Source organism: Cetorhinus maximus, chromosome 3, assembly GCF_964194155.1.
Source record: "Cetorhinus maximus chromosome 3, sCetMax3.hap1.1, whole genome shotgun sequence".
Classification (NCBI taxonomy): domain Eukaryota; kingdom Metazoa; phylum Chordata; class Chondrichthyes; order Lamniformes; family Cetorhinidae; genus Cetorhinus; species Cetorhinus maximus.
Genome location: NC_135881.1, coordinates 20,056,905 through 20,071,727, shown reverse-complemented (window position 1 = coordinate 20,071,727; position 14,823 = coordinate 20,056,905). Strand labels below are relative to the sequence as shown.

Genomic DNA, 14,823 nt, shown 5'->3' with positions numbered 1-14,823 from the left:
GGTAATAGGGAAGGCAAATGGAATGTTTGCCTTTATTATAAAGGGAATGGAGTATAAAGAAAAGGGAAAATATACAAGGCACTAGTTGGACCACACCTAGAATACTGAACAGCTTTGGCCTCCTTATCTAAGGAAAGACGTACTGGCATAGGAGGCAGCCCATAGAGGGTTCACTAGGTTAATCCCGGGTATAGTGGGATTTTCTTATGAGGAGGTTGAGTAGGTTGGGCCTCTACTCATTGGAGTTTAGAAGAATGAGAGGTGACTTTATCGAAACATTTAAGATTCTTAGGGGGCTTGACAGGGTAGATGCTGAGAGGTTGTTCCCCCTTGTGGGAAAGTCTAAGACCAGAGGGTTTAATCTCAGAGTAAGGGATCACCCATTTAAGACAGAAATAAGGAGGAATTTCTTCTCTGAGGGTAGTTAATCTGTGGAATTCTTTACCACAAAGGGCTGTAGACGCTGGGTTGTCAAGTATATTCAAGGCTGAGATGGGCACTTTTAATCAATAAGGGAATCAAGAGAGGAAAAGGCAGGAAAGTGGAGTTAAGGATTATCAAATCAGCCATGATCTCATTGAATGGCAGGGCAGATTTGATGGAATGAATGGCCTACTGCTGCTCCTATGCCTTATGGTCTCGTGGTCTGTAAGTTTCGACTGCGTGCATGTTCACAAACTGAAATCTCAATATGCTTTAAACCAGCACTCCCCATATCTGCCCTTGGTAATTGAGATGAAGAGACACCCTTTTAACAGGAAGCACGCTTTGGTTTATGGTCAATGTTTGATATTTGCTGCATGCACCAATATCCTGACACCTAAGTATTAGATAGCGAGAAAATGGAATCAGCTCTTTTGCCCGCATTTGAAATAATTATGAATCACCATCTGAGAAGAGAGGAGAAATTATTAGAACCAGCCTCGTCCACAAAAGGTGCAAATCTATTGTTGCCACATAATTTTCTTTAGTACTACACGCAGATCAGTCAGTAAAACAAGTGGATGAATTTGTTCAGATTCTTCACTACTTATTCAGCCAATGCATTCAACACTAATAGCTTTATTTCTATGGTTGTATGTTGTTTCTTTAAGAGATTAACTAATTGAAGAGTTTAATGATCTTCCTGGCAGAAGGGGGATTTGGGTACATTGTTGAAGCAGGGGAAGATACAAGGATGGGGGTGGGAGGAAGGCTGAGAGATTTGCTTTGGATTGCTCTATCAAAGAACCAACAGAGAGAGAATAGACTGAATGGCCTCCTTCTGTGAAACTTATTTGGTTCTGTAGGTCACCACTTAAAAACTGTAATCCTGCCTATTTAAATTCTGACATCGCAATTCACAACTACAATTCAGCTTCAAAACAATTTTTCACTTAAGACCTCTGATAATTCTTGAGCCAATATATCCTGTCAGTAACTATGCATGCTTATAAATTGGTCAGCAACACTCATTCCAACCTGAGACAAAATCAATAGGCATGAAGATTTCTGGATAACATTCTGCTTTTCCGAAGCACGGCTGATTAATGACCTGTGATAACTCAACATTCACTTAGAATCAGAGGTGCTGAAAATGTCTTCATTGGGCCCCCTATAATACTGCTCTGTCGGCATCTTGCAGAAAGGCCTTTCCTCTATACTGTATGTGCTTGTGTAAAAATCAACCTCATGTAAAAGTCTAACCCATGATGTTTGGCCTAAAAAAAATGTTGTTTTTCCATATACCTCATGTAAAAGTCGCCCCTACTTTTTCCAGAGATCATAGCTGAAAAATTTCAGAACCAAAATATAATCTCTACAGTCACATCAAAAACCTCAACTCGTTATTCATTTAAAAGTTACATTTACCATATTTCTTCCAGTTCCTACTTATCAGTTAAGGCAGGGAGAGTGTAGATTAATCTTGATTTTTGGAGGGGGAGAAACTGACATCAGAAAAAAGTAATAATCAGTGCACATGAAAACGGGATGCAGGGACCAGAGCAAACTTCAAATAAATGAATGCCCAGGTCTTGTGCCCTCAATTATTGCCCTCAGCCTGGGAGGGGAGGCTCAGGCCTTGCCATTTGGGCCCTTGCAAATGCTGACTCGGTGTGATCGCCCAGGTGAAGGACTGGGAGCCATCAGCGTGAAATTTTCCAATGGTGCAACTCTTCCCTTGGCCCCTGAACAGTGTTGAAACCACAGGCCCAGCCATTGATGCTGCGCTGTCCTGAGGTGCGGGGGTGGGGGAGGCTCCTTAATTAAAAAAAGAGCGTGAGCGTGCTGCTGTGGGCGCCATTTTCCCCATTACTTGTGGATTATTTTGAGAACCATGTGAGGTGTGCTGGATAGGTGCGTTTTAGTTGAAAGTAAGTTTCTCATGTAAAAGTTGGCCCCTTAACTTCTTGCCTAAAAAATTGGTCTCAAAAATTCACAACTTTTACATGAGTATATATAGTATATTCTCAATACAGAGGCAAGTAACACAACATAACATACAAATATGTGTGACACACAAATAATTTTGTCAACCCTGCCCTTTATAGTTTTGTTAGCTTTTAAGTTGATACACAGTTTCTTTGCTGTTGTTGAAATGCATTCAAATCACATGTATACTTGACTTTCTATAACCTATTTAATTATTGTTCAGTAATTGAATATACTGATGTTCATTTTTCCATCCTAAAACCACCACCCCCTATTTTTCCTCTTAATTTTCTTTCTTCCTGTTTTTTCTTCCTCCTTCTGAAGGTGATGAGTTGTGCCAAGGTACAATTCTGCACTCGTTTGACAATTCAGAGGATGCAGAGGTCAAATGCACTGATTCCCTTGCTGTCCTGGTTAAGATTAACTGTCTCAGTGTAAGTCAGGGATTGAACCTGAGTTATTTAGTGCCACACACCATGCAATATATTGATGTACTGAACCACAATATATTCCAGAGTACATTCGGTATGGCTGCATTCCTGGATGACCTCACAAATACTACTTCCTATTTATTTAATTAGCACGTTTGAAATCTCCTCTGGAAGTATTCTTTGTTCAGAGGATTTTTCTAAACATAACTTACTTCTCCTGATTCTTATCAAACAGGTCAGCCATTTGTTAGCTTTAACTGCTAATAGATAGAGCAACTTTTTTCATCTTTTGAATGCTGATATGTTCAGCCACAGACAGTGAGTATAGAAATGTTTTTAAATTGGTGCTTGTAGGATGGTTGGCTTATGAATGATTGCAATGCACTCAGGCCTACTCTTCTACCAGTTCCAATATCATATTAGCAGTCAAGAGGCTTAGGTCATTGACTGTACATAAACTTGATGTGGAGGATAAGCATTGAGACTATTTCTTTTCTGCTGGACAGATCACCAAAGTGGTGCTGAGTAAAGGCTGGCGATGTCTAGAATGTACGGTGTGTGAGTCCTGTGGGAAAGCCTCAGATCCAGGTCGTTTGCTTCTCTGTGATGATTGTGACATCAGCTATCACACCTATTGTTTGGATCCGCCTTTACAGACAGTCCCTAAAGGTGGCTGGAAATGTCGATGGTAAGTTCATTGGGAAAGATTATTTTTGTAAAGGTACAGTTGAGAACAATGCATATAGAAGCAATAACAAAACAGGTAGTTACTAGCTTATTTGAAAAATATGTTGCATATCCATGCTGAGACATTTCAAAAGGGATATGATTGAATAAAATAATATTAATAAAGTGAAGATAGACATAACACAAATTGCAGCACTAAGGCATTTCTAGTTTCTTTTAAATTAGACTCTTGTAAAGAAGCCTATTAATCTGATCAGGTGTATATGAATGTAGCCCACCTACATTTGAAATGACAAACTCAATGTTGATGAAACTCATCACAAATATTAGTTAATCCAAAAGTTCAAAAGGTTAATTTAAAGCCATTTCAATATTGTAGTTGAAGAAAACTATTAATATAATTTTCAGTTTTTCAGCAGATATGCTTGAAACAGCAAAGAGAAAGGTAGCAAGTTTAATAGAGGCATTGCTGTGCTTACTGAGGTTCATATTCTGGCCAAAGGCTTTTGGGCTGATCTTTATATAAAAAAAATACAGGTGACATAGAGGGTGCAGCTGAAGTAACTTTAATGAAAAGTCTGATTACTTAAATGTTGGGAGAAAATGTGGAACTAGACCTGCATATTGGAACAGCTACATTTGGTGCTTTTGACAGGAGAGACATAGTCACTTGTGGTATGTGCAAGCTGGAGGCAAAGGCATGTTTTTAAGTGAGGGGAAAAATCTGATGTGGAGCATCATATTGTGCTTGTCATCAACCAAATCTTTCACATTTGGGGCATTAGGGTGTGTGCCAGAGGTGAACCTATTTGTGGCAAAGCCAAATTAATGACCAGATAGGAAATAATTGGTATAAAGGCATTGTTGTTTCTAATTCATATGGTTTCTGTACACTTTGACAGTATTGGCAATAAGGATGTTGTTACGTAGTTATGCAGATCTAACTCCACCTTGTGCTTTCCTTCAGGTAGACATTGATCCAGTTGACTTACAGTTGAAATGGGTGAGCCACAGGAATAGCTACTTCCTCTTTTGAGAACCTGAGCTTCTATGCCAGAGGTTCTCAAACAGAGGGGGAGTGAGTACAATGAGGAATAGGACTGGGTGGTGATGAAGTGCATGAAGGTTTGCTAGTTGTAGTTAAGTAAGACCTTTATTAGTTATTTTCTCCCCTGGTGGCAATGGAGGACTCTCTCCAACTCTGGCTGACTCCTAACCTTGTTCTTCCAAAACTCAGGAATCACCCACTTACAGACATTATCAGTAACCTTCAGTTTAAATGATGTTCGGTTTATATTTAAAAAAACATGCTTGTCTTCTGGTACGTACCTCCTGTGCACCATAGCTTTCTTTTTGGAGGTGCCTAAGCCCTGGGGCCCTTTATATCGTAGAGAAGTAAATAGCAGATTCCCATCCCTATAAGTTTGCTTCAGAAGCCTGTTTGAAAAAAACATCATTAACCATTCTCAAGGTTAGTTAATTGGGAAGTAATACCAGAAACTGATTTTGACTATTTTTTGCTAGCCCTTTTGAGCTGGTCTTGAGAGTTGTGTCATTTGGAGCTGTTGGTGTGGTCTTTTCAAATTAGAACTTTGTAGGGAGTCTGCTGTTTCTTCCTATTTGGTCATGGGCTTGTAATTGGGCAACAAATGCCCTTATGCTATACTGCAATATCAAGTAAGTTAAATGGACTTGCAATGATACTCTGTGATATTAAGGTAGAAAATATTCAAAAATATTAAAAATGAAGGTGTACTCGAAGACCATTTATAACGTTACATGTTTTTATTTCTAAACATTCCTGTGTTGGTATTTCATTTTTAAGTTAAACAATTATATTTCAATTTATGAGAAACACAAAGAATACATTATGAGGGCCAATGTGATTTAATACCATAAGGATATGCTGATATAGCTCAGCAATAAGACAGCAAGTTATCTTTGGTCAGGCTCTCAGTTAGCTTATAGGTCATAACCCATTAGTTTTCATGTCGTACGCTCTTTCTGTCCATTTAAAACTAATATATGTGAAACAAAATTTATTTAATGAGCAATGTTCCTTCATAATTTGGTTTCAGTGCAGCTTGATGGGTGTTGTTTATATTGCGATTATGAGTTTAAAACATTTGAATATTCTCACTTAAACAATTTTCGAAGATGAAGTAGCAGTCATTAGCAAAAGAATGGTGGCCTTTCTCAAAAATATAATTCTTTGCATACATAATATGTTGCCATGTTGGGAAGATCTAACTTCTTTGATATTCATTATTCAATCCTTAAACATTGGACCATTATAAGATTCTTTAAGATCTGTCTGTTGAGGTCAAACTACATTCCTGTGTTGCAATCAGCCTTCTCTTCATTTCGTAGGTGTGTTTCTTGCATGCAGTGTGGGGCAACCTCACCTGGTTTCAAGTGTGAATGGCAGAACAATTATACACAGTGTGCTCCTTGTGCCAGCTTGGCTGTTTGCCCAGTCTGCAATAAGAACTACAGGGAGGAGGAGCTTATTATACAATGCCGGCAGTGTGACAGGTGGGTGCATCCAATATATTCCTAGCATATGGACTGTATGAAGTGGAAAACTGAGACCAATGAATTATAATGAGTACATAACTATAATTACATACATCATAAATTACATACATCATTATCAAAGGATGCTGTCAAAAAACTAGTGTAGAAATGTCCATTACTGGATCTTATTGTCAATTGAATAAGACATTTGGGCTAAGCAGGGCACTTGCCACATGAAAGCTGTTTTGAAATTCCTTGACAGAATCTGATATAAAATATTGTTCCTTCTGAAAGTGATGGAACGAAAACCAATATAGAAAAAAAAACTACAAAATAAAAGAGAAAGCTGCAATTGCTGAAAAATTGAAATAAAAACAGAAAATGCTAGAAATACACAGCTGATCAATCAGCATTTTTACAGAGGAAAGGTGTTATTGCATTTTGGGTGTAAACACTTCATCAATTATCCTAACGTCTTTGCTCATACAGATATTGACTGACCTTTGCATTTCTACAATTTTCTACCTACTAAAAAAAACCTAATTTTACTTAAGTAATTTAGTAACAATAAATTCTGTGCGCATATACTTATGACAGATAAAAGCTTGAATAGACCTGAGCTTTTTATGCTCTAATGACTGCACTGAATGATAAAGTAGTGCCAATAAATGAAGTTCAACACAGATAAATGTGAGGTAGTACATTTTGGTAAGAAGAATAGCGAGGTCACTTATTACTTGGAAGGTATGAGTATAGATGGGGTAGAGGAACAAAGGAATCTTCAAATACACCAATCACTAAAACTGGTGCCACAGGTTACAATGCCATTTTTTAAAAAAAGCAAACAAAACACTAGTCTTTATTTCTACAGGGATAAAATTAAAAAGTAGGGAAATTATGTTAAACCTGTATCAAACCTTGGTTAGATCATACTGAGAGCACTGTGTGCAGTTCTGATTGCCATATTATAGAAAGGATATAAGGTGCTGGAGAGGATGCAGAGAAGATTTACACAAGGAGGATACCAAAAATGAATGGTTTGACAGGCTGGGTCTCTTCTATCTTGTGGGGGGGGAAAAGAAGGCTGATGTCTTTGAAATTATGAAAAGTTCAGAGAGAATGTTTCCTCTTGTGGAGCATAACTAGAGGCTATCAATATAAGATGGTCACAAAACCGTCCAGAGGAGAATTCAGGAGAAACTTCTTTACCCAAAGAGTACTAAGAATGTGGAACTCACTATCATGGGGAATGGTTGAAACGACTAGTATGAGGACTAATGGGAGTAGGCTTGAGTGGAGCATAAAAACCAGTAAGGATCGGTTGAGCAAAATGGTATTTGTTTGAGGTATTAGCCACCAAAGATATTCTCTTCATAATGCTTTTCATTTTCTCATCAACCTCCATCACCAGCTCTGGGAAATCTCTCAATACTTCAGACATCTCATTGCCATGCTTCCCACATCCAACATAGATTCGATTTCTGTGTCATAAATCCTATGTAACCCTTCATGACAAGAGGTCAACTACAACTTGTGCTGGATAGTGATTATTGGATCTGGAAGGACCAGAAGACAAACTAATGAGTCAAATTGTGGCAGAGATAGTGGGTAAATGGTGATATTAAATAACATTGGATTCTAGAATTAAAGATAGTAAGCCAATTGACTTACAGGTTTGTCTTTCAGTTGCTTTTACCATTTTTCACTTTTCTAGTATAGTGGAAGCAGGTGTCTATTATTACTTAAATTGAGGGCACCAGTTTAATTCCCCATGTACAATTTTCTCTTCCATCAGCCCAACTGTCTCCAATTACAGCTTGTGCATTCCTGTTCATTCATTTGAATTAATTGATGTCTTAAGGATGCAGCAGTGGGGCAGGCAACTTTATTTTTTAACTGTTTAAATTCCAGCTTCTGTACCTTCAACAGAGAGCTTGTGGTTTTGGCAACAAATTACCTGAATATACTGGGGTAATTTTTCTCCATCCCTCCCATCCACTATTACCACTTCTTAAAAGTTTTCCACTAAGTTAGAAATTGGCAAAACATCTAGTAAAACTACTACTGCAGATGGGGGTGTGTGGGTGTGGGGCAGCTCCAACAACACTCAAGAAGCTCAACACCATCCAGGACAAAGCAGCCTGATTGATTGGCATCCATCCACCGCTTTAAGTATTCATTCCCTCAACCACTGACACACAGTGGCAGTATGTATCATCTACAAGATGCACTGCAGCAATTCACCAAGGTTCTTTTGACAACACCTTCCAAACCTGTGACCTTTGTCACCTAGAAGGCCAAGGGCATCAGATACATGGAAACACCACCACCTGCAGGTTTGCCTCCAAGCTACACAACATCCTGAATTGGAACTATATTGCCTTTCTTTCACTGTTGCAGTAATGCTGGAACTCCCTTCCTAACAGCACCACGGGTGTACCTACACCACATGATCTGCAGAGGTTCAAGAAGGCGGCTCACCACCACCTCCTCAAGGGAAATTAGGAATGGACAATAAATGCTCTCCAAGCCAGCAATGCCCACATCCCATGAACAAATTTTTAAAAATTGAACAAAACACTACAAATCTGCAAAGATTGGTCAGATTTTAAGAACCAGAAAAGAATTCCAAAAAAAAGCAGGAGAAATTAGTATGAGAGAAAGCTAGCTAGAAATATAAAAACAGATAGTGAAAGTTTCTACAGGTACTTAAGTAGGATAAGAGTAACTAAAGTGAGTGTTGCTTCTCTAGAGAGTGATTTGGGGGAAATTAAAAACTGAAAAACAAGGAAATCATGGAAGCCATTTTGTTTATTTTGTGTCTATCTTCACTGTAAAAGACTGAGAAAACTTCCCAAAGACACTTGAAAATCAAGTAGTGAAAGGGAGGGAGGAACTCAAAACAATTACCATCATCTGGGAAGAAGCACTAGGAAAACTAGTAGACCTAAACACTGACAAGTCCCCAGGACCTGATGACCTGCATCATAAGATCTGAAAAGAAGTGGCTGCAGAGATGCTAGATGCATTGGTTATAATTTTCCAAAATCCTTATATTCTAGAAGGGCCCAGCAGATTGGAAAATAGCAAATGCAACACTTTGGTTCCAGAAAGCAGGAAACTATAGACCAGTTAGCCTAACATCTATATTAGGAAAATTGTTAGAATCCAATATTAAGGAGTTAGTAGCAGGATATTTAGAAAATCATAATAGGATCAGGCAGAATCAACATGGTTTTGTGAAAGAGAAGTCGTGTTTCACTAATTTATTAGAGCTCTTTGAGGAAGTAACAAGTAAACTGAATAAAGGGGAACTTGTAGATCTGGTGTACTTGGATTTCCAAAAGGCATTTGATAAGGTGCCACATTAAAGATTACTACATGAAATAAGAGCTCATAGTTAGAGAATCACGTATCAGCATGGATAAAGGGTTGATTAGCTAACAGGAAGTAAAAGGTAGGGATTAATGGGTGTTTTTTGGGTTAGCAAGCTGTAACTCATCAAGTACCACAGGGATCAGTGCTGGGGCCTCAACTGTTTACAATCTATATCAATCACTTAGATGAAGGGACTAAATGTGGCTAAATTTGACAATGACACCAAGATAGGCAGGAAAGCAAGTTAAGAGGAGATACAGTGTCTCCAAAGGGATATACATAGGCTGTGAGTAGGTGAAAATTTGACTGATGGAGTATAATGTGGGAAAATGTGAACTTGACAGAATAAAAGAGCAGTATACTATTTAAATGGACAGAGATTTCAAACCTCTGTGTTACAGAGGGATCTGGGTGTCCTGGTACATGAATCTCAAAAAGCTAGCATGCAGCAAGTGATTAAGAAGGCAAATGGAATGTTGACACATTTATTACAAGGGGAATGGAATATAAAAGTTGGGAGGTTTACCACAGTTGTATAGGGCCTTGGTGGCGCCACACCTGGAGCATTGTGTGCAGTTTTGGTCTCCTTATTTTTAAAAGGGTATAAATGTGTTAGAAACAGTTCAGAGAAGGCTTACTTGATTCATTCCTGGGGTGAGGGGCTTATCATGCAAAAAAGTTAGAATAGGTTGGGCCTATATCCATTAGAGTTTAGAAGAATGAGACATGATCTTATTGAAACAGATAAGATCCTGAGGGGGCTGAGTTGGGTGGATAACGGGAGGATATTATTTCTTGTGGGAGAGACTAGAAGTAGGGGGGACACAGTTTAAAAAATAAGAGTTCCCCTTTTGGGATGGAGGTGGGGAGAAATTTTTTGAGGTTCGCCTAGTCTATGAAATTCGCTTCCCCAGAAAAGAGTGGTGGCTGAGCCATTGAATTCATTCAAGGTTGAGTTAGATTTTTGATAGACAAGGGAGTCGAGGGTCATGGAGGGCAGACAGGAAAGTGGAGTTGAGACCACAACAAGATCAGCCATGATCTTTTCGAATGGCAGAGCAGGATCGAAGGCCCAAATGACCTGTTCCTACTCCTAAGCCCTGTGTTCCAGAGGCATTATATCCTCCTCAGACCATCCAAAACTCCACCTTCTCTGCTTCATTAGTTATTCCCTGTTACTGGCACACTTTTCTCTCTCTCTCCTGATTCAGCCTGACACTTCTCTTCTCTGACTCTGCTAGTGCAAGCTATTACTTGTTTGCCCACACTCAGTATTCTTTTTGTCCATCCTCCAAGATCAGGTTGACCCTCTTTTCCTCCAATTAATGACAGCACTTTGTCCTTGCTCCATTAATGCTGGTGCTTCCCCCCCCCGGCCTCCCAAATACCAACAATTAATCCTGGTGCCTTTCTCCACCCTAAAGTGCCATTGCCAATCTGCCCCTTCTTTCTCCACTTAATTCCTTTTCATTGCCACCCATCCCCCTCAGCCATTCACTTCCCCAGTCCATCTTCCTCCTGCTAATGACACCAGATATTCTGACATGGTAAACTGACAAGAATGGAAAAATGGCCAATTCTACTGTTTTTCTTTTGGCAGTGAGGGAGTGGGAGTGGAAATGTGTATGAGTCAGATCTGTGTCCCATTTCTTCCCTGCACAATTCCTTCAGATAATGAGGCATGTTGACACAATGCTTTTTTTAAGGTATGATTTGTGAACATCTTTATTTTTTCAGATGGATTCATGCTATTTGCCAGAACCTGAACACAGAAGATGAAGTAGAGACTGCAGCTGATAATGGCTATGACTGTTTCACATGTAGACAATATGCAATGGCAACACCAGGTAAGAGTTGCAGTGTTAAACCAGTTTGCTGAATAAATGTTTTCTTAAAAAGTCTTAAAGTTGCAAACCGTAACTTTGATGAATTAAGTATTTTATAAACAAAAACTTGATAATTTTTGATAACTTTGTGCTGAATTCAGTCTGAGTGACTGCAAAAAGATTCAAACATGCTCACAGGTTTCTAATTTCTTTTGCCTCAGTGACTACCTCAGAAGGGACTGAGTTATCTTTGGTAACACCTCAATTTATTGTAAAGACGAAAGAACCAGGTAAGTTGTCAGACTTGGTAGCAAAATATTTGATCTGTACTTTCCTTCCCTGCTCCAATTTTCCCCCCTCCTGTCAGAAAGGTGCTGATTTTTCATCATTCCAAAGGCACCACCAGCAGTATGGTACTTCACCAAAACGAGATGCGATGGTGAATGTTGGGCATTTGGCAGTGGGGGCATTGCAGCATAGCTTGTTCTCATGTTCAGTTGACATCTGCATGTGCTCCCTTTATAGCAGGCATCACTGGATAGTGATCAGGAAAATGAGCTGAATTTGGACTGCCTAGCTTGGGGATACAAGACACTCCGATCAGGCACAAAACTAAAGATCAGACTTGATCCCTTATAATCTACATCAATTAATTGCATGAAGGGACCAAATGTATGGTAGCTAAATTTGCCGATGACACCAAGATAGGTAGGAAAGTAAGTTGTCAAGAGGAGGTAGAAAGTCTGCAAAGGGATATAGACAAGTTAAAAGAGTAGCAAAATTTGGCAGATGGAGTATAATGTGGGAAAATATGAACTTGTCCGCTTTGGCAGAAAGAATGGAAAAGTAGCATATTATTTAAATATAGAGAGATTGCAGAACTCTGAGATACAGAGGGATCTGGATGTCCTGGCACATGAATCATAAAAAGTATGCAGGTATGGCAATAAAAACAAAAAACTACTGCGGATGCTGGAAATCCAAAACAAAAACAGAATTACCTGGAAAAACTCAGCAGGTCTGGCAGCATCGGCGGAGAAGAAAAGAGTTGACGTTTTGAGTCCTCATGACCCTTCGGCAGAACTGAGTAAAGTTAGGAGAGGGGTGAAATATAAGCTGGTTTAAGGTTGGGGGGTGGGGGTGGGAGGAGAGAAGTTGAGGGGGCAGGGTGGTTGTAGGGACAAGCAAGCAGTGATAGGAGCAGATAATCAAAAGATGTCACAGACAAAAGGAACAAAGGGGTGTTAAAAGTGGTGATATTATTTAGGAAAATTAAACCAGCTTATATTTCACCCCTCTCCTAACTTTACTCAGTTCTGCCGAAGGGTCATGAGGACTCGAAACGTCAACTCTTTTCTTCTCCGCCGATGCTGCCAGACCTGCTGAGTTTTTCCAGGTAATTCTGTTTTTGCAGGTATGGCAGGTGATTAGGGAGGCAAATGAAATGTTGGCATTTATTGCAAGGGGAATGGAATATAAAAGTAGGGAAGCTTTAGTGCAGCTGTACAGGGCCTTGGTGATAACATCTCTGGATTTGAAAAAAATATAACTGCGTTAGAAGCAGGCCCGAGAAGGTTCACTCAACTCATTCCTGGGATGAAGGGCTTGTCTTATGAGGAAAGGTTGAATAGGTTAGGTCTATACCCGTTGGAATTTAGAAGAATGAGAGGTTATCTTATTGTAACGTATAAGATCCTGAGGGGACTTGATAGGGCAGATACCAGGAAGATGTTTCCACTTGTAGAAGGAGACTAGAACTAGAGAAAGCAGTTTAAGCATAAGAGGTCTCCCTTTTAAGATGGAGATGAGGAGCAATGTGGTTGACTCTTAAATGCCCTCTGAACAAGAGCAACCAGGCTTGAGTACTAAATGCTGGCCTAGCCAGCGATGCCCACATCCCATGGATGAATTTTTTAAAAAAGAAATGTTTTCTCTAAAGGTCATTCCTATGCGGAATTCACTACCCCAGAAAGCAGTGGAGGCTGGGTTGTTGAATTTATTCAAGGCTGAGTAAGACAGATTTTTGATAGACATGGTAGTCAAGAGGCAGACAGGAAAGTGGTGTTGAGACCACAACAAGATCAGCCATGATCTTAATGAATGGCGGACCAGGCTTAAAGGGCCGAATGAACTATCCTGGTCCTGAGACCTATATTCTTACAAATGGCTCAGTTCCACATTGAGTCAGTAAGTTATTTGTGGATCTCTGAAGACTTGGAAACAGTTTAACAAGCTTCACAATTTGGGTTAAGCACACAAGAATTATGGAGTGTACAACCAGCTTGCTTGCCAGATGTCTGATGCAGAGCAGTACCACTGTCTGTGCATAATGAGTAAATAAAGCACTAGGAGAGCATTTAAACTAAATAGGCAGGGGAGTGGTAATCAGCAAACTGAGAAAGTGAGAAAAACAATAATGATGGAGACAGAAAAGGTGGTGAAAGCTAGATGTTGTGGTACAGAGCAAGGGCTGGCCCATGATTGTTTGATCTCAGACCCCAAGAAGAAACTGACTATGGCTTCTGCTTTAGACCACCAAGTCGGGGGATGGATGAGACCAAGCAATTTTCTAGTCAAGTAGGGGATACTGATAAAAATTGTTTTGGCTGGCCTCAGTTTACCAGGGATAGATTAGAGACCTTTAAAAGATGTAATAGGATTGAAGATATGATTATGGCCACCATATTGGGTGGTTGTGCAGAGGCATTGTATAGCCAGTCAGGAGGTAATGGAGCAGGTCAGAGTAAGAGAAAATGTTGGCAACAATAGTCACAGTAGGGTGATGTTTGTTAGGCCTGTGATGAAGAAAAAAATGATTGCAATAGAAACTTTCAACTTTAGAAAGACAGATCTTGAGGTTTGAGTTTAGGAAACTGGGAGCACTTCTGAAAAGCTTAGTCGTAGACAAAGGGTTATGTTGAATGGTGTCCTTTGAGGCTAGAATTTGGGCTGCTGACTCTAATCTGGGTTGTTGGCTTTGATTTTGGAACCTACTGTAAACTGATCCAATTTACCTTGACGGTTCAATCAAAAGGTACACAACAGGCTTAAGTTAATAATGCATTTGTACTATTAGTTAAATTACATTCAAAATTGCACATATATTGAAAAACGTGGAATGTAAGTATACATTAAGTAGAATTTGATTGGCCTAGGAAGATTTAGAATGGAAACTGTAAGTAATAGTAAACGTATCACCTTCAGTACCTGTACAATATGATAAAACAATTTAAAGCTAGCAGTAGAAAACTGCAAACTGTTACCAGAATAGTAGAGTGCAAGTCTGCAGAAGAGATGCCAAGACTTTGCAACGCAATAGTTAGAGCACACTTCAAATACTGTGTCCAGTTTGAGTTAGCAAGCCACGAGAAATATATGCTTGGAATTGAAACTTGATCCCGAGCAAGAAGGGAATGAGTGCTGAGCAAAGATCAGAGAAGTGTAAGCTTTATATTCTGAGAACAAGACAGTAATTGAGGTGGCAAGCAGGAGGAAATAATTGTTTTCTAGTTAAATTTTGGAGTTGTATAATATTCCTGAAAAAAGAAACATGTTTAAGCTTTTCGTCTTGC

At 39.4% G+C, this 14,823-nt stretch overlaps 1 protein-coding gene across 13 annotated transcripts in view; it reads left to right on the top strand.

Moving 5' to 3' along the window:
* Positions 1 to 14,823, top strand: part of kmt2ca (lysine (K)-specific methyltransferase 2Ca) — a 455,613-nt gene that overhangs the window by 306,088 nt on the left and 134,702 nt on the right. For all 13 annotated transcript variants that reach the window (XR_013575392.1, XR_013575394.1, XM_078537008.1 and 10 more), the window contains 4 exons: positions 3,350 to 3,531; positions 5,901 to 6,065; positions 11,163 to 11,272; positions 11,473 to 11,541. Coding sequence is in view for 11 of the 13 variants with exons in the window: in XM_078537008.1 (XP_078393134.1) it covers positions 3,350 to 3,531; positions 5,901 to 6,065; positions 11,163 to 11,272; positions 11,473 to 11,541 (526 nt within the window). In the remaining 2 variants the exon portion in view is untranslated. The remainder of the gene's footprint in view (positions 1 to 3,349; positions 3,532 to 5,900; positions 6,066 to 11,162; positions 11,273 to 11,472; positions 11,542 to 14,823) is intronic.